This window comes from Pteropus vampyrus, unplaced genomic scaffold (assembly GCF_000151845.1).
Source record: "Pteropus vampyrus isolate Shadow unplaced genomic scaffold, Pvam_2.0 Scaffold331, whole genome shotgun sequence".
Classification (NCBI taxonomy): Eukaryota; Metazoa; Chordata; class Mammalia; order Chiroptera; family Pteropodidae; genus Pteropus; species Pteropus vampyrus.
This window is the reverse complement of record NW_011889112.1, coordinates 1516950-1534123: the sequence shown is the minus strand read 5'-3', so window position 1 is coordinate 1534123 and position 17174 is coordinate 1516950. Positions and strand designations below refer to the sequence as shown.

The 17174-nt window shown below is 47.6% G+C and overlaps 1 protein-coding gene across 2 annotated transcripts; it reads right to left on the bottom strand.

The window, feature by feature from the left end:
- Nucleotides 1-340: 340 nt before the first annotated feature.
- CXCL12 (C-X-C motif chemokine ligand 12) lies at nt 341-15425 on the bottom strand. Of its 2 annotated transcripts, none has more exons than XM_011378144.2 (4): nt 15233-15423; nt 11051-11168; nt 8799-8885; nt 341-3500 (listed from the first exon to the last, which is right to left on the bottom strand). In XM_011378144.2, exons 1-4 carry the CDS (start codon nt 15291-15293, stop codon nt 3485-3487), a joined length of 282 nt encoding a protein of 93 aa, XP_011376446.1. In that variant the 5' UTR covers nt 15294-15423; the 3' UTR covers nt 341-3484. The 2 variants fall into 2 exon arrangements, with proteins under 2 accessions (XP_011376446.1, XP_011376445.1); XM_011378143.2 differs by lacking the exon at nt 341-3500 and adding an exon at nt 3528-6237 and having other exon boundaries at nt 15233-15425.
- Between the last annotated feature and the right edge of the window lie 1749 nt (nt 15426-17174).

Sequence of the window (17174 nt, the reverse complement as noted above, 5' to 3'; positions counted from 1 at the left end):
AGATCTCCTACACCACAGCTCTCAGACAAATACTTGGGCCCTTGCACAAAACCATCCATCCTTTCTGGAGCAGAGGACCAGCTTGTGTTTACGTGGTTCCAGCAAAACCAAGTACAAGTGGAAAAAAGGGTATGCCTTTCCTAGCAAAGAATCAGTGGACTTAGAGAGGCAGGGAGGCCCCCAGAATTCTTGTTCATGTTTAGCATTACGATGGCCTGTTTTCAACTAACCACAGTAGCTAAGATTACACACCCCTCTGTCTAGGGTTTGAGGGAGAAAAACCAAGTCTGGAAAATTCAATTGGTAATACTAATTTCAACCTGTTGGCTGCTACATTTGAATACATGTCTTTATTAGGACAATTATAAGTGCATATACATCTTTTCATTGATATGACTTCAAAGTAGAAATTGTTTCTCAAAATGAGATGTTACTATTTTTTAAAAAAAGCAGACTGCATACAGGAAGCTGCCTTCTCCTGGACCATTTTCACATTATCTGGGAGATGCAATTCAAACAATACAAAATACAGTATTCATCACATTTAACACTGAATCCATCACTGCTCAGAGACTGAGAGTCCAGCGAGTTTTCAGAATAACAAGTTTTCTGTGTTATTTTCTTTTTTTAACTTGGCTATGTCAGTGGTCTGTTGAGCGGATGTGGATATTTCTAGGGAGCATTTCCCAAGAATAGGGTTCCCTCAGCATGGTTCAGGGGAGATGTATAGAGGGATCAGGACTCCACAGCTGCAAAAGGGTGTGACACCCGGGAAAGCTGATGAAGACCCAGTGAGGGAGCCTATGGTGATTATATCAGACCGTAGTCAGAAAAGGAAGATGAAATCTGATCCAATAGAAAGGCTTAGAAACTCTCTGGACTTCACACAGGGAGCACTGTAGCCTTTTGCTATGCAGGCCTTCTGCTCAGACAAGCAGAGAGCCTCTCCTGAGCCTCCTCGCTGGGGTCTCAGCACCTGGCAGAAGTGGGACAAAGAACAGTGCAAACAACACATGGCAGAGATTCGGATTCCAACAAACAGCATGTTTGTGAGCCCCAGTCCCTACAGTCGCCCCTCTCCCAGAGATGCAGAGGCTGGCAGTGGAGGACCACCTTGGAGGTTACAACAAGCCCAAGAGAAGCTCAGGTAGAGGCAGCTCTGGACCTGGAGAAACAGCTGGGTGACCCTTAATCACCTAATGCACTTGACCTGTATTTTGAAAGCAAGAGGGAGAGCCTTTTCCTTTGCAAATGACCTATTTAAATGCATATTTGCTTTAGGTAGGAAGTCTCCTTTTAGAAGCAGGTTGAAAGTAGAGAAATTGTTACACAAATAATTTTTCTTGCAGTTTCTACTCTTACCTATTTTTTTCTCCTATAGGGGAGAAACAGAAATGATTCTTTAACTGTAATCAGGATTCAGGGGCATATTTATTTCCTTGGAGTAACAGATTTAATGGTTCTGGTTCATGGATTCTAGAAAAAGATGCTTCCAAATTTTTCATGAGATTTTAAAATATCTTAGATTACCTGGAAAATGACCCTACCACTGAAAATTCAATAATTTCATGTATAATTCAGGAGCCCTATAGAGACAGGTTAATTTTAAAAGAAGGTTCTGTATCCCTTATAACTAATAAAGGTCTCCGATACTCTATTTTTTTCAATATAACATAGCTGTTTAGAGGACATGAATTTTTGGTTGATGAATTGGCCTTCTACCATAAAGATCAAATTTTAAGAAATATTTATAGAAATGCCTAACATGTTACTAATAACCCAAAGATTATTAAATATAAAGACACCTACAATTCAAGATAAATTTACTATACTATACTTTCTGCATGTTATTTGCAGTGTCTTGTCAATTGATATATTTCCTTATTTTATCCTTTTTTTTCTATTTTCTTAATTATAAAAATTTTACTGGGATCTTTAATCAAAGGGGAAAAATATTAGTGAGACCAAATGATAAACTAGCAAACAAATAAGCAAAAATGCAAAAAACCCTCAAGTGCCTACCTTTTTAAAAAGCAAAAATTTTAAGCTGTTTAATGTAATTCTAAAAAATGCCCTCATTAAAGGGAAATGCCCCAAACATCAGGGTTCTTAACCAACTTTAATAATGCTCCATCATTTTCTAAGAGGAACGCCTTGCTGGATGTCCTGGAAGCACAGGTAACAGCAGTAGCAGAGAAGGTCCAGGGTCCACTGTGCAAGGCAAAAGATGAGGGATTGCCAAATGGTGAAAAAAAAATGAGGTTAGATTTTAATCAGGAAGAAATACTCAGTATTGAATATTTTATGGATCAGGTTTTCCAAACCAAAAAAAGTTGAGAATTTTTTCTTGTTATTCCTGTCATTCCCAGAAAAATGCTGGGCTTGACACAACAAAGTTAAAGCACTCTATAGTTCTGAGGTATCAACATCAATGGAAACATTGAGGGTCAGTGTCCTCAGAGGTCAGTACTACTGCAACCTGAATTCCCTTGAGCTCTGTTGATCCACCATGGCTCTGTGATCAGTGGGGAACACAAAGTCATCCATTCAAAAATATCACAGCCCTAATCAGGGGCCCGGTCAGAGACCCTGAGGGGCATCTCCTCGCTCTCGGCCTCTGCATGCGTGGAACCCACAATACAGCACAGAGGACATTAGCTTTGAACAAAAACAGAGAATTGGACAACAGATAATATTCCAAACGACACAGATGTGCACAGCATTTCCAGGACCTGGTAACACAATATGTTTTGATTTGTTTCTTGGTGCTCAGTTTAAATTAAAGCTTTCATCTTGAGAGTTCTTTTCCAGGGTCATGGAGACAGTCTTGGATACACATGATGATGGATGAGAGAAAGAATGATGAGAAGAACGTGATGAGATGTAGAGGAGAGCTCGGGATGAAGGGTGCATCTTGCCCTATCCTGGCCTCACACTCCTGCCTGCCTTAGCTCAGGGAAGCCCTGTGATGCTCACTTAGAGGAAGGGTGGGCCTCCTGCCTGGCCCTCTGGAACCTAACCCTCCATTATCCCTTGTGGCTGCCTTCACTAGGGTTTGCCCATGCTGACTAGTCCTGATATCTCCTAGTGGCTGTCGGTCCCAGAACATGATAATGTAGGCAAGGCTCCCTCAGCCTGGGGTCCCAGCCTGTGCAGTTCAGGAATATAAAATTCAGGAACCCGTAGTCAGACCAGGGGCTCCATGGAAAACATATTATAATGTAAAATTATAATGGTTTTGTCTAAGTTCCTATCTGCCACCAGTGACATTAGATAATCGAGCTAAATGAAAATAAACAGAATATATTTTGCTACATAATCAAACAGTGAAAGTAAGGCAAACTGTGCAAAACAAAGCCCTGGGAAATGCATTCAGCCCCGCCCAGGCTGCATAAGGGAACTGTTGGGGGCCCTTCTTAACACTGTTTCAGACTCAGCTTCCTACTGTAAGGCTTCCTCAGGCGTCTGACCCAACCTGCGCCTCTCACATCTTGAACCTCCTGTTAACAAGAAGAGAGGGAGACACCATTAAGGCAAGTTCTCGCAGTGGCCAGGCCTCACGCTGAGACACTGAGCTCGTTCCAACAGTGCCCCCACTCCTAATCTCCAAATTCCAAATCACCATGGTGCTGCATCTCTCTTCAGAGGCCCTGGGTAGGGAAGGGTAGTAGGAGAGACGTCATGGCTGAAGCAGAGGAATGGATGGAAGGTAGGAAGCAGAGTGGACAGACTGATACAGCAAGCATGAAGCATGGCAGATGAATGAGGTCATGGAGCTAGCCAGGCACAGTGGTCACACACGACAGGGTGTACTATTTTCACCTAGTGTCGAAGCTAGGCCTGGCCTCACATGGAGCCCAGCCCAGGCTGTCAGCTCATCCAGGGCCTCAGCACCACCCACTGTTTCCACCCACCTCCCACAGTCACCCCAGGACCTCTCAGTGGCTTGGCCAGGGGTGGCCCAGGGACTGAGTACAGGGGTGGCCCTGCTCACCGCTCACCTGGCACAGATGCGTGAATATTGCCCAGCTGCAACCCACCATGGCATGGAGGTCCAGCTCTTCAGCTCTTCCCCAGTGACCCGGGATACTTCAGCAAGACTGGGGTTATGCTCATTTGTCAGATACAGCGAGGTCCAAGGCCAATGGAGTGATGTAATGCCAGGACAATGCTTTCCTGAATTTCCTAACATGAGGCCAGTTCTCTTAGTATCTGTACCCCCAACTGCCCCAGGATTGGTGGGAGGCATACAGAAAGCAGTTTGTCACTTCAGGGCAGCAACAGCTTGACTTACTGTTGCTGGAGGGCAGTCAGCTCTCCTTGGCATGTAGGACGAACCTGTCACCCTCTCTAGGCACAAAGACGGATGCTTCTACAGTGTGAGGAATGAAGGATAGTGGGGGTGGGGTGAGGGGTGGGGGGATAGCTCAGGTCTGACCTTCTCGCGGGTGCTTTTTTAAGTCTTAGGATTAGCCCAGTCAAGCTCCCATGGACCAGACCTGCTGTTGCTTCCTCAGAAAGTTACCACAGGCTTAGGCAGCCAAGGTAACATCTAGATGCCTTCAGAGGTGGGAGGGCAAGGTGAAGTGGGCCCCTACACACCCAGGAATAAGCCTGCTATCCCCATTGTTTGCAAGAGGGGCCCAGACTGGGAGAGTTAGACAGCTAAAAAGAATGGAAGTGGAGAACAAAAGGTCTTTGGCTGCAGGGGCCTACCAGGACACTTCGACAGCAGGGAAAGAAAGGCTGTAATGTTCTTAAGCTGCACTCACAAAGGAACACATTAGAGCATGTGTCCACAGAGCTATGTGACGCAGGTGATTATGACATGCAGGGACTTTGAGATGTCTTCTCCTGAAATCCATCTGCTCTGTCCTCCATCCACTTCATCTTTCTGGATCCATGGACTGAAATTATGACGAGGGGTCCAGGATGCAGAGTGTGTGTGTGTTTATGTGTAATGGGGGAACGGGGAGAAGAGTAGATATTTAAGGCAACCTTTTTCAAAGCACTACTGACATCAGGGCCTCCCTGTGATCCCTTTCCTTTCGGTATAAATTAGAGACTTAGCAAGAAATCTCAGAAGTAATTATGTAGGGAGGTGAGTAAGGAAAGTTTTAGAAACTAAACCATGTTCACTTTAGGCAGATATTTCCCATGAGTGAAGGCCTAGGAATCTGTGTCCTACAACCTAATTACACAGGGTCATGAAGACTCCAGCAAAAAAAGTGGGGAGGGGTTAGGCTAGGCATCCTGGAGCTGCAGGCCCTTCACGGATTTCCTCCATGTTGTCGGGGACCCGTATGAGGAATCTACAAAATGAATTAACCAGCAAGGGAGTTCCCTGAGAAGCACTTCCACATCTGCTCTCTGGGGATGCAGAGCTCATATCCACTCTCCCTGGCATGGTGTGTAGAAACCCACCCAAGCTTGGAGGTAAAGCTGTTCGCACAGTCCAAGGCCTAGGGAGGGGGTACTGAAGAAGTCCCACTCTAGGTGGTAGAGCAGTGGAGGGCCAAGCATGGACACTTGGGAAAAGGAGTCCTTTATCACCGGCAAATGTAATGGCCACAGCCAGTCCTGCCCAAGAAGGCCAGGATGGGCAGCACCAGCAGCAGCGAATGAGAGAGCATAGGACTCATGCCCCCTGCAGGCCAAGGCTCTGCTGGTGGTCTAGTAGGTTGCTCTGCACAGTAGCTAGGTGGCCACATGCTGGTATCAGATACAAGTTTCATAGCAGATCGTAAGTATGCAGAGCTATGTAAGCTCCAGAGTTATCAAGGGCCTTCTGAGAGGGAATGGAGGGCAGGGTGGGAGGCTTAGCAGTCCAGGGCAACGTTGGAGACCCCAGACACTCTAGATGGGGTCCTGAGCACGCAGTCCCTGTGTCCTAGACTCCAACTCCAGTCTCTGTACAACTACTTTCTTCATAACTTAGCAAACCAGGAAAGACCTTAATAAGCACATAAATGCAGGAGCCAGTGTGGCCACAGGTGTGGTAAAGTACTGCTCCCCTTTGGAAGTCTGAGCGGCCACCCAGGAGGCAGGGAGGTCTGCCCTGGAGGAGAATTAGAGCAAATTTACAAAGCACGGGGAGAGACAAGAGCAGAGTGCACTGTGGTCCATCTCGAGGTGGTAGATAACTAGTTTTTTCTTTTCTGAGCAGCCTTTCTCTTCTTCTGTCGCTTCTTTTTTCCTATCTTTTCTTTTTTCCCCACTTTTTCTTCTCTGTGCCCCCTTCGATAAAATTAGTAGAATCATTAATAATGAAGAAATAAACAAGAGTCTGTCTCAGTCTGCACAATATTTAACACTGGCCTGTGTTTCAGTTTCACTCTGTCTTCAGTCCCAGGCCTGGAGGTCCCTGGGCAAAACACTGTCCATCAGTATTTTATTAAAATAAGTTAGATATTTGCCCTGATTCAAAAAAAAATGTTATACGGGCTTCCACAAAACCTGGTATCAGCAATCTCCAATTTGCCAAGTTGACCCTGGCTCTAGCTATTGCCTGAGGCTTCCAGGGGGGAAAGGAATTCACATCTAAAAGGGTGTGAAGGCAGCCAGGGCCAGGCTGGACATGGTCCTCTATCTCACCCCAACCTGCTTTCCAGGGCTTTCTTCTTTCTCAATATAGAGCTGAACTCTCTGGCTTTATCTAAAGAATCTCTGCATTGCAAATCAAAGGAGACTGGAGGCTTAGGTTCAGGAGGCCATCTAGGAGAGGAGAAAGAAGGCGGCCCCACACCACCTCTCCTTTCTGGATGCCTGTGCACACCTGCTGGGAATGACTGGGATTGTTCTGGAGAGCGAGGGAGAGAGCTGGTTAGCAGAATTTTATTAGAGCAACTGGCTCATGACCATCACATTAAAATGATTCAGGCTGAATGGTATTTAATGATTTATGGAATAAGACTACCTGTTCCAGAGAAAGCTAGATATTAACCATGGGCTGGAATCATGGGATTTTTACATGGGAAAATGTGAGAGCTGGATATTACAAGGGTTGAGTCTCTAGAGATTACATGGGGATGTTAGGAGAACGAGGAGAAAGAATGGGAGAGGAATTAGTGAGTCGAGTATTATTCTTCAGAAAACTAGCACTGCTGCTTCCACTGGGTTAAAAAAAAAAAAGAGAGAGAGAGAGATGCAAAAACTTGAGGGATCTAAAGCGCCTAACCAGTAGGCTAGCTTATTTTCACAAAACTGGGAAATGTTTAAGAGTTCCGCGTCTAGCAACTAATGGAGTTTATTTCAGGTAAATAAATTCCCACATACAGTAGGATGTTTATACCATAATACAATTAGCATTTATTGCTAGTGCATATAATGTCACATTTGATACAATTTTAGTACAAGTGAAAAAATACACTGTGGCTAACATTAAAAGCTGTAATGTAATCACATTTCTGTCATATGTATTTCTTTACAAACTGCCAGTAGTTTAAGATAATAGAAAAATGTAACCTACTGACATCCATATGGCTCCATTTCAAATGTATGAATTGTTCAACTATAAATATATTCTGAAATACATTTGTTTTCTAAAGAAATGTTTAAAAATCGTGCACAAAAATATATTAAAAAAATGCCTTGCAAAAAGTTACAAATAGCACCAGGCCCATCTGTGGATCACATTTATGCGTGGAAATTTCATTGTGCCAACATTTCTGATTGCAACCTGAAACCCTGCTGTAGCTTCAGGAGCATGGGTTAGTGGCAAGAGGCTTGTTTTTTCATTTATTTTTTCACCTCAGATTTCAGAAACCTTGGTATTTGTACAGCCTTCATGGCACACACAGGCTTCAGGGACAATCACAGAAACCAAATCCTCAAAGCAAGCTCTCTGATTGAAAACTGCATTTGAATCTGCAAAGACTTGTCGTTCATGGGAAGGCAAAGACATGGTCTCCCATGCCCCAAGAGAAGGCCAGTCTCATTCTGGAGGAGCAGAGCAGATACTCACAGAGGGCCTGAGCAGGAGGGAGGGCAAAGGGAGGAGGGAGCTGCAGGGCAGGAGCCCAGTGACCATCCTCCTCCCTTGAGTGCATACAGAAATGAGAAGCAGAAGCAAGATTAAAGCATGCTCTTGGAGGCAGGGAGAGGCTAAGAATGTTTGGTAGGTCTCTGAGCACAGCCCCCAGTGGCAGTGGCTTCTACATGGAGCTCACAGGTACATTCACTGAGCTTGAAAGAGAAGATGCAGGTGGTGGCTAGCATAGTCGGTATCTGAAAGCCACCTTGAGCCTTCATTTCAGGAAGGGTGTACCCTGCGGGAGCTGCCCATAATCTTCCTCATGCCTTAGCGTCTGGAGGAGGGACACTTTTTTGAGCTCCATGCTTGGCTATCACCTGACTGTGCTCAGACTCCCCAGGGGAGAAGAGGTAAAACTTTAAAACAAACCAAATACAAATCTTGAAGTAATCACTGATTAAAAAAAATAATAATAATGAGAATGATGATGACTGTGATGATCATGAGGGAAGTGACTGGAGAGAAATGCTGTTTAGATAATACAATTTCTTAGAAAAACCCCAGTTATAAAATAGTCAATGTGCAAGGGTCCGGGGTGCAAATGAATATAAGCTGTGATATCGTACCATATGCCATAAATGCAATTGTGTATATGCTGGGCAAACCTCTTGCCCATTCCCAGGTCAATGCACTGCCCCATAGGCACACCTGGCCCTCATCATTCAGGCCTTCCTCCTCCCTGCACCTTTGCCTTTTCACCTTTCATACAGTTTTAGCTTTCCTCCAGTAGCTCTAGTGGAAAGTCCTTTTTGGCTGTTGTGCTTACTTGTTTAAAGCTTTCTCCAGGTATTCCTGAATCCACTTCAATTTTGGGTCAATGCACACTTGTCTGTTGTTATTCTTCAGCCTTGCCCTGCCAAAACAGAAGAAGAGACAATGTGCAGCTAAATAGGAGAAGGCACTGCTGTGAACTGTGCTGTGCATTTGTTCATCCGACACTCATGTCAGAACCTTTACTGGAGCCAAGTATCTGCTTGGCAGGCTCAGGTTCATGAGGAACTAAAGTGCACTAGTGAAACACAATGCTAGCAGTGTGGCAAGTTTTACAGCAGAGATACAGGAAGTGAAAAGGTCTTTAGGGGGCATACCACAAAGAATTCCCATAGCGATCATTTGAGCTGGACAGTGAAGAATAAGTAGGAGCTGGGCAAATGAAGTATGGCAGGGTGGGGGCAAAGCAAGAGCAAATACACCAGAGGGTAACAGCACACAGAGAGTGTGAAGGAAGAGTGGGAGACAGGATGCTCAAGAAGCCTGTAGACAGAAGTGGGACTTTATATGCATGATTATGGGAACTTGTGAGAATTTTAAACTGGAGAGTAACAGAGGCAGGTATTTATTTCGATGGACCATCTTAATAGTACATGGGAGACAGAATTAAGAGTAAGCCTGGAAGCAGGAAATCTGCAAAGAGGAACTGAAATAATCTAGGGGATGGGGAGAGGTGAGAGTGTAATGAGGGGAGGGCCAGTGCAGGTTAGGGGAGAGGTAGTGTAGATGCTTTGCCAGAAAATGGTTTTCAGAGAGATTTTACAAGTTTACTGAATGTTTCATCATTTCAATTGTTTTTCAAAAGTTCATACCACATCTTCCTCTCACTTCTCAAGTCCATTCACAGCCTCTCTGCCTAGAAACTCCTGGAGAAAGACCTGGACTTATCTTTGGATCCCTGTCCTTAAAGCCCTGGGTACGAGGTAATCTCAAGTAACTTGAGAACACTCCTGGCCAGCCACTCACAGGTGTATGAGGACAACTAAGGCCAGCACTGTGGCTCTGGGACACCCAGAGGAGTCTTCGCACAGCCTGCCTATTAAGTGAATGAGGTGTGTAGAGGGTTGTAGCTTGAAGCAAGGTGGACGGAAGTAAGTTCAAATCTGAGTACTACTGTTTATTGACTTTGTGTCTGCCCGGAGCTGAAAATTATAAAGTGCATTCCTAGGCAAGTGAATCAGCATAATCTGTACTGTAAAGCAGGCCAATGCTGTTAAATTCAATATCTGATAAAATATCATACCCCTCAAAGGACAGATAGTATTTTATTACAAGCAAAGTAAGTGAAAATACATTAATATTCTAATGCTCTGAAAAATTTGTAAATGACAAATCCATCAAGGCAGCAAAGCAAAAAAAAATCCATCAAGGCAAAAAAAAAAATTGAACCTAAAAGTTCGTGTTGGGTAAAAAAGTCTTTAGGAAGTTGCAGCTGCCATTCTAACTGCTGTGTCCCCAACTGTTTTTAGTACTGGGACTTTTCAGGAGGTGAGATCTCACCCAGGAGATGCCTAGCATCACCTCCCTGGCATCTAGACACACTAGGATGCTTACTGTGTGCAAGTATTGGTACATAGGAGCATTGGAGTGCCAAGCAATGGATAGTCACGTGTGGCTTTCTTGCACACCTTGCCCAGCCACCTGCACCAAAGCCCACAGATCTCTGTGTTTTATGCATGTGTGATTTTGGTTTGTCTCATTTCCTACAGGAATTAAATCAAATGTTAGCATTAGCAAAACCAAAAACAGATATGTTGTGTTTGAGAAAATGTAGTTAAGTGAGCTGATAATTTTGAGTTTTACCAAATGGTTAAAGATGACTTCAACTAAATTTGGGTTTTGTGAATTTGTGCTATGTAAGAAAGAATTAATTTAGAGTACCAAAGCCCTGAAACTGGCAGGACTGGCTAATTACTGAACTTGAGCACAAACTTTGATGAGGCCCATGTTTCTCCAGTCTGGAGATGTGTCCAAATATGCTGTTATTTCCTGTGCTGAAGGAAGTAAGCTTGGAAAGAAGAGACAAGGACTACAATGAGCATAGCAAGGCACCACAAGGGTCAGAATGGGTTTGGAAACTACTGCCTGGTGGTGTACTCAAATCTGCGCAGTATAACAACTGTCTCTAATTTTGCCAAGTTCAAGGCTGGAGACTTGGCATGTGTCTCTAGCTTTACCAAGTCTGCCAGTTAGATGTTACTGCACCCATTACATGTAATATTCCTGAGGGATGATGCTCCAACTTACACAATCTGAAGGGCACAGTTTGGAGTGTTGAGGATTTTGAGATGCTTGATGTTGGCCCTGGCAACATGGCTCTCGAAGAATCGGCAAGGACATCTGTAGCTCAGGCTGACCGGTTTTCCTGGAAGTGGTAATGAGAACAAAGCAACTTGTTATTATCTTGCCAGTCCTCGCAGATACACATGTATCTGGGTCTGCAGCTGGGGGAGAAGATGGTGGAATGACGGCCGGATGGAGAGCAGTGGGATGAGTCACAGTGCGTCCTGGCAAAGACTTTCTCCTTGGGTAGCACGGTGAGATCTGGTAGTCTCAGGCTCAACTTTGACAGGGCAAGAGGCCAAAAATACCTGTAGAGTGTGGGACCCTAGGAAGGAGGGTGGGGAAATTAAAATAAGAAGCCTTCGTCAGGTGTCTTAACATCTATGATGTTAATCATAGATGAGAACTGTTTCAGTCTAAGGAACTGAGGTTCCCAGTTACTCTTTGCAAAATTAACTCCTCCAGGGCCAACTGAGGAAGTCTTTCCTACACAGAGAGGAGGAATACAGAGGCTCCAGGTTCTCCTTCCTCTTCTAGTGTAGGCATCATCCAGGACACCATCACAGCTCGCCTGAGAATGCTGCCCTCCCCCACCTGCAATCTTCTTGCCTCATATTTACCTTAAGCCCAGGCAACCACAAAAGAATCCAGGCCGGCTTCCTACCTGGGAGTCCCCAGAAGGCAGGCCAAGGGCCCACTCTTTCCCCAGCACTCATGCAAAGGCATGGAGATTATCAAGGCTGGAGTCAAATGTGGCTTTCATTGCCTGTGCAAAGACCCTACAGCCTCCTAGATTGTATTACATCTTTGTTTGCTAATTCACCAATTTGCAAAATGCCATAATTGACACTCATTAGTGTAAATTAGCAAAGGGCTTCTGCAGAATCCACCCTCACCTTTAAGTCTAGAATTGCAAACCCTGGGGGGATGGGGAGGAGCTGGGATTTGTGAGGGGTTTTTTCCTGCAGATTTTATCCCAGCCCTACTTAATAACCTAAATTATTTGAATTTGTGGATTCTTTCATTAGGGATTAGATGTATGTCTGAGAATATTTAGTCCAGAATTTTTTTCTTTTTTCTTTTTTAAGTGCTCCTGTTTACAGAGCTCTCAGAAGCCTCCTGGTGGTTCTGAAGTTCTGCACTTTTGGGCAAGAGAACTGGGGAAACTGCAAGAAACCATGCAAGTGAGAGACTTCTTTTTTTTCCTAAAGGCTGCATTCAGTTGAGAGATGGCATGACCTGGGTACAGCAGCCTATTGAGCCACCAAGTCTGGGAGTGAAAAGCAGACCACCCCTCCTCCCCAAAACAAAATGCGACACCATTAAAAACAGAGGAAGAAAGCCTGACTCAGGGCACTCAGTTGACTCTGGTTGCTGGACGCCATCAGGGCAACCTTCACATGACCCCTCATCTAACTTCAGAAAATTTACATTAGGGCCTGACTTTAACAACTGCACCCAGCCCCTAAATGAGATGTCTGTATTGCTCTGTAACCAGATCACCTGGGAAAGCAGCCTCAGGGCTGGGGGCTGGACAGTCTGGGTAAAGGAGGAGACAGTCTCCCCTCTGAGTGTCCGCCTCCAGGTTTCTCTAGAATTCATGGGTCCTCCTGAGCTGAGCAGAAACTCGGCAGGTGGTGAGGCAGGATAGGCCTCAAACCCAGAGCAATAGGGAGCTGGAAGGTACATGATATGAATACTATAGTGAGTGGAGGCTGCTGCTCTCAGTGTCCAAGAAGCTGTTCTGGTTCCACTAACCACACAGTAAAGAACAGGCCATAAATGAGAGCCTACTCTGGACTCAAAACACAGGCTTTCTCTTTTTCTCCTCTTTCCCCTTTCATCCCCTGGTATTATCCATTCCTTCAAAGGCAACTCTTATTCCTGCTCCCAGGACCCAGTTGCCTTCCTATCAAGTGTGGAATTTCAAAAGGTTTTCTAAAGTGACAGAGCCACGAATGCCTTTACGAGAGAACTTAGCACTGTGTCCACCTGCTGTCCTTTCTTACAGCTTTTTTGTCAATATTATTAACTTTTCCAACTGTTTTGGATGTGACTCCATATACAGAAAAGATACCTGGTTAGCCCAGGTGTTACTGGGGGTTGGGACCTGGTGACCTTAGCTTTGTTTCAGAGCATTTACTAGAGAACCTTCCACTCTATAAAGAGACAGAAGCCCCAGCCACCCTCTCCACTCAGGCCTGGGAATGGGGCCTACCCTGAGTTTAACCCCTGGAGGCCCAGGCACTCAGGTGCCCAGCTATTTGGCTGAGGTTGGCCAGTGGAGTGAGGGCAGGAAGCTCTGAGCTTCAACAAGGGTGTCTCTGAAGTGCAGCTTTGGGACTCAGCATGGGTACACTGGCTCCAGGAGTTCAAAAAGTACATTCTGGCTTTGGCATGCAAGGAAAACCAGAGCAGCCTAGAGCCCGAGACTCTGCCCTGACCACTTGGCTGCCAAGAGAGCAAGCGACCAACCCTTCTCAGGGTCAGGAGCAGTGTGTAGATGTGCTACTCCAGGTAGCTGTGCCCAGGACTAAATGACCTGGATTCCCACATTCCAGGTCTTTCTGCAGCTCCCCAGGGGAGAAGGCAGCTAGAGGCTACATCATTTTCCCAGAGAGGTGCACAATGACACTTCCACTCTCGCTAGACTTCTCAATTATTAATACCAAAATCTGAGTGCCTCCATGACCTGTGGAGACACAGCTTAGCATACTTTTTCAGCTAGGAGAAAAATTCTAAACTGCCTTTGATCTGGTTCCTCTGCAGCTCTGACTGGCAACTTGCTACACTTTTAAAGAACACTTTCCGGAGATCAGCCAAGAACCCCTGTTAGCCCAGGGTCCCCTGTTTGGCCCAGTCCCATGCATGCTCACCTTACACACACTGGCCTCCCCACCATGGCCACCACCTGCCAGGATGTAGCAAGGATCCTCCCAGAACCCAGCCTAGTGCTCCAGGAGCTCTGGCCTTGAAAAGACCTCTGCTGCACCAAGAGCACTCCGTGTCCTTCAGCCTTTCCCAAAGTTTGTTGGAAACTTCACAGCCAAGAACAGAATAGGCAGCATGGCCTGACTAACATGATTTTGTTTTGTGTGTTCAGAGGCAACAGTTTATTTTGGTTTGCAGCAGCAGCAGCAGCAGCAGCAGCGGTGGTATCCTGTGACAGGACAGGGAGATAGATTCTCTTAAGCTTCAAAAGGAAAAAAAAAAAAAAAAAGCTCTTTCCCTCTCGGTGAAATGGGACACCACCTTGCCCAATGGCCTAAGAACTTGGCGAATAAACTTTGCTGCGGGGCTCATTCTGAGGTTGAGCACTAGCTTGGCTGGCTACAAAGGCGCCTGTTTAGCAGGTGTGTTTTGGAGGCTAGGGCACGCTCGATCTGTATGTGCTTCTAGGCGTCCTTAGGGTGACCCCTGGAAGAGGCAGGGAGGCCATGGCTGGATATGCGCCCAGGTACATGACTGCGGACCGTGGCGCTATGCAGAAGTATGGGCCGCGTGGGTGGCTCAAACTCGACAGATGCTCAGTACGCAAAGCCTGGCTGGGTGGCTGCAGAGTGAGGGGCCGCCACGCTGCTGAACCTGATCACACTGCCACCGCAAGCATGCCACGATGCAAGTCGGGCTTTGCAAAAGAGCTCTCTCCTACACCAACCGAGGATCCCATCTCCAGCACTGTGCGCAGCAGCACAGCCTCAGAGCCTATTCGTCTCTGGAAACCGAGCAAGGCGCGGGAAGGAGCTAGCTGTGGAGCGGGTGGGCAAGGGCCAGGGACCCGAGCCTCCCCCCGACCCCCGCCCCAGTGCCCACTCGGAACGCACTTTCAGCGTGTCCACCCAGTTCAGTTATCCTGCCAGATCTCTGTGCAGCCCGCTCTAGGTCTGGCGGTCGCTCCGTCGCCCCAGAGCCTGAGACCGGCTGCGGGGAGCAAAGCCTCAGTTACGTGGCGCTGCGCGTGGGGCTCTAGACGCCATACCACGAGAGCTTGCGCCCTGCGAAATGGGCTGCGTTGCCCTATGCAAAGCAGCGCAAACTGAGTTCGCTCAGGGTAGCAAGGGCGCAGGCACAGGAGCCGAGGCCCCGCACGGAACCCGGAGCCCGGAGCCCAAACCCTGCTCAGCCTCCGCCGCCGAGCGTACTCACCGTCGCTGAGGCAGAGCGCAGTCAGCACGAGGGCCAGCACGATGACAACCTTGGCATCCATGGCACGGGTGGGCGGCAGCGGGAGGATCGAGGCCGGATACCGAGTTGTGGCGGGTGCGGAGAGGGAAAGTGCGGCGGCAGAGAGAGCGCGTCTGGCGCTTTAGAGGCAAAGCAGTGGAGGAGGGGGAGGGGCGGCGAGAGGCGGCGAGGGGCGGGCCGCGCAGCGAGGGCCGGGTCTGGAGCCGAGTCCGGGAGGAGGCCAGGGGCTCTGACCAGTGTCCCCTCCCACAAGCTCGCTCCAACTGTCTCCTTCGTACCACCCCTCCTCCACTCCAGGGATACCCAAGGGGCTGCGGTGCTCTCAGTTCTTTGGACTTCGTGGGTTCCACTGGGCCCTGCTCTGTAAGCTTGACCGCAGTGAGAAGCCAAGCGGCGCAGTGAGGTTGGCCTGAAGTGTTGGATATTGTTCCTGTTGTCCAGATGGAGAACTTAAGTCCCATAGGCGAGAACTGAATGAGAACCAAGGAAAAGCAATGTCAGTCCTAGGGGTGAGGGCCGACTGGGAGGGTAACATGCAAGGTAGCTAAAAGCGTCCTGTTTTTGAAACGTAGGACCTCAATTTGACTACCAGCCCAGGCCCACTGTGCCATTGCCCCAAAGCTTGGCCTAAGAGCATACGAAATGGATCTTTGCAATCAGAGCAACTCCGATTCCAAGCCAACGCTATTGCTTACTAGTCAAGCCTCAGTTTTCTCAACTGTAAAACGGGGGCTCTAAATAGGATGCTGTGCCGCCAAAAGGAAACAAAAGCAGTTTCTTCCTAGGATCTTATTAAGTTTAACACTTTGTACCTCTGTTCTCTCAATTGTGAAATGGGCAAATTACAGTTCCCACCCCGCGGAGTAAAACCAGGGAATTGATTGAGACTTCCCTCGAAGTGCACCTCGAAGTGCTCAGTACTCCATAAATGGAAGCTAGAAATAACTGTAAACTTTAGTGTTTTCTCCCTCTCCCCAGTGAACGCCCTGCAAGACCCAAAATGCTGAGAGAACACCTCTTCTTCTCTCTCTGCCCACCCTGACAAGGCCCTTGATGTTGGCCTATCTGGTCCAGAGAACAGCAGAGAGGACCCGCGGTGGTGTCTAGCCCTCTTGGCAGGCCACTGCGCCCAACCTGAATACCCTGAGCAAGTTGGGGTGCAGCAGGCTGCCTGGGAGGCCCTGGTGAGAAGGGCTCCCTTTTGGGCCTCGCTAGTGTCTCCCACAGGAGGCTCCAGCCACCTCTCCTTACCCTTTTCTGTATAGCCAGTGTAGAGGATTCTGTCCTGGTGTTCATCCAAGGACAGGTTTCTGTCCCTGGGGAATACCGGAGTCTAGGCCAGACAAGGAGTGGGCTGGGCTTGCTGGGCCTGGGCTCCGTTGTTCCAGCTGGAGACCACCAAAGAGAGAGGTCAGCAGGAAACTGCAAGAGCTCCTGGACTCCCGCCATGGGGATGAGTGTCGTTTGTGTCTATTTTTCCAAAACTGCTTTCATGCTAGATTAGATGCACTGTGAAACTGCATTCTTTCTGCATTCATTCATTCACTCTGGGTGAACCCACTTGTGGGCCCTGGGCCTAGAGCGGGGAACCCCACTGACTTGGTTCCTGCCTGTGAAGAACTAACAACACAGTAGAGAAGACAGTTCTCAGGCAGTCCCCGAACTCCACTTCTTCGTGGGAGAGCTGGGGGCGATGGTGGTGGTGGTGGTGGCGGTGGTGGCGGCGGTGGCGGCGGCGGCGGCGGCGGCGGCGGCGGCGGCGGTGGTCTACAGTCTCGTAAGCCCTGGCGGGCTGCGGACTGTCAGCCAAAGAGCGGCGGCTGGGTTCGGGCGCCCTCTGGTGGTAAAGTCTCCCCACTTCTCCCCTCAACACCCTGGCGCCCTGTCCCAACCTCCCCCACAC

Coding starts and splice junctions, on each gene's coding strand:
- CXCL12 (XM_011378143.2), bottom strand. CDS start 15,293: ATGGATGCCAAGGTTGTCATCGTGCTGGCCCTCGTGCTGACTGCGCTC. Junction 8,886..11,050: donor AACTGTGCCCTTCAGATTGT/GTAAGTTGGAGC, acceptor CTGTTTTGGCAG/GGCAAGGCTGAAGAATAACA. Junction 6,238..8,798: donor CTGGAGAAAGCTTTAAACAA/GTAAGCACAACA, acceptor ATTTTATCGAAG/GGGGCACAGAGAAGAAAAAG.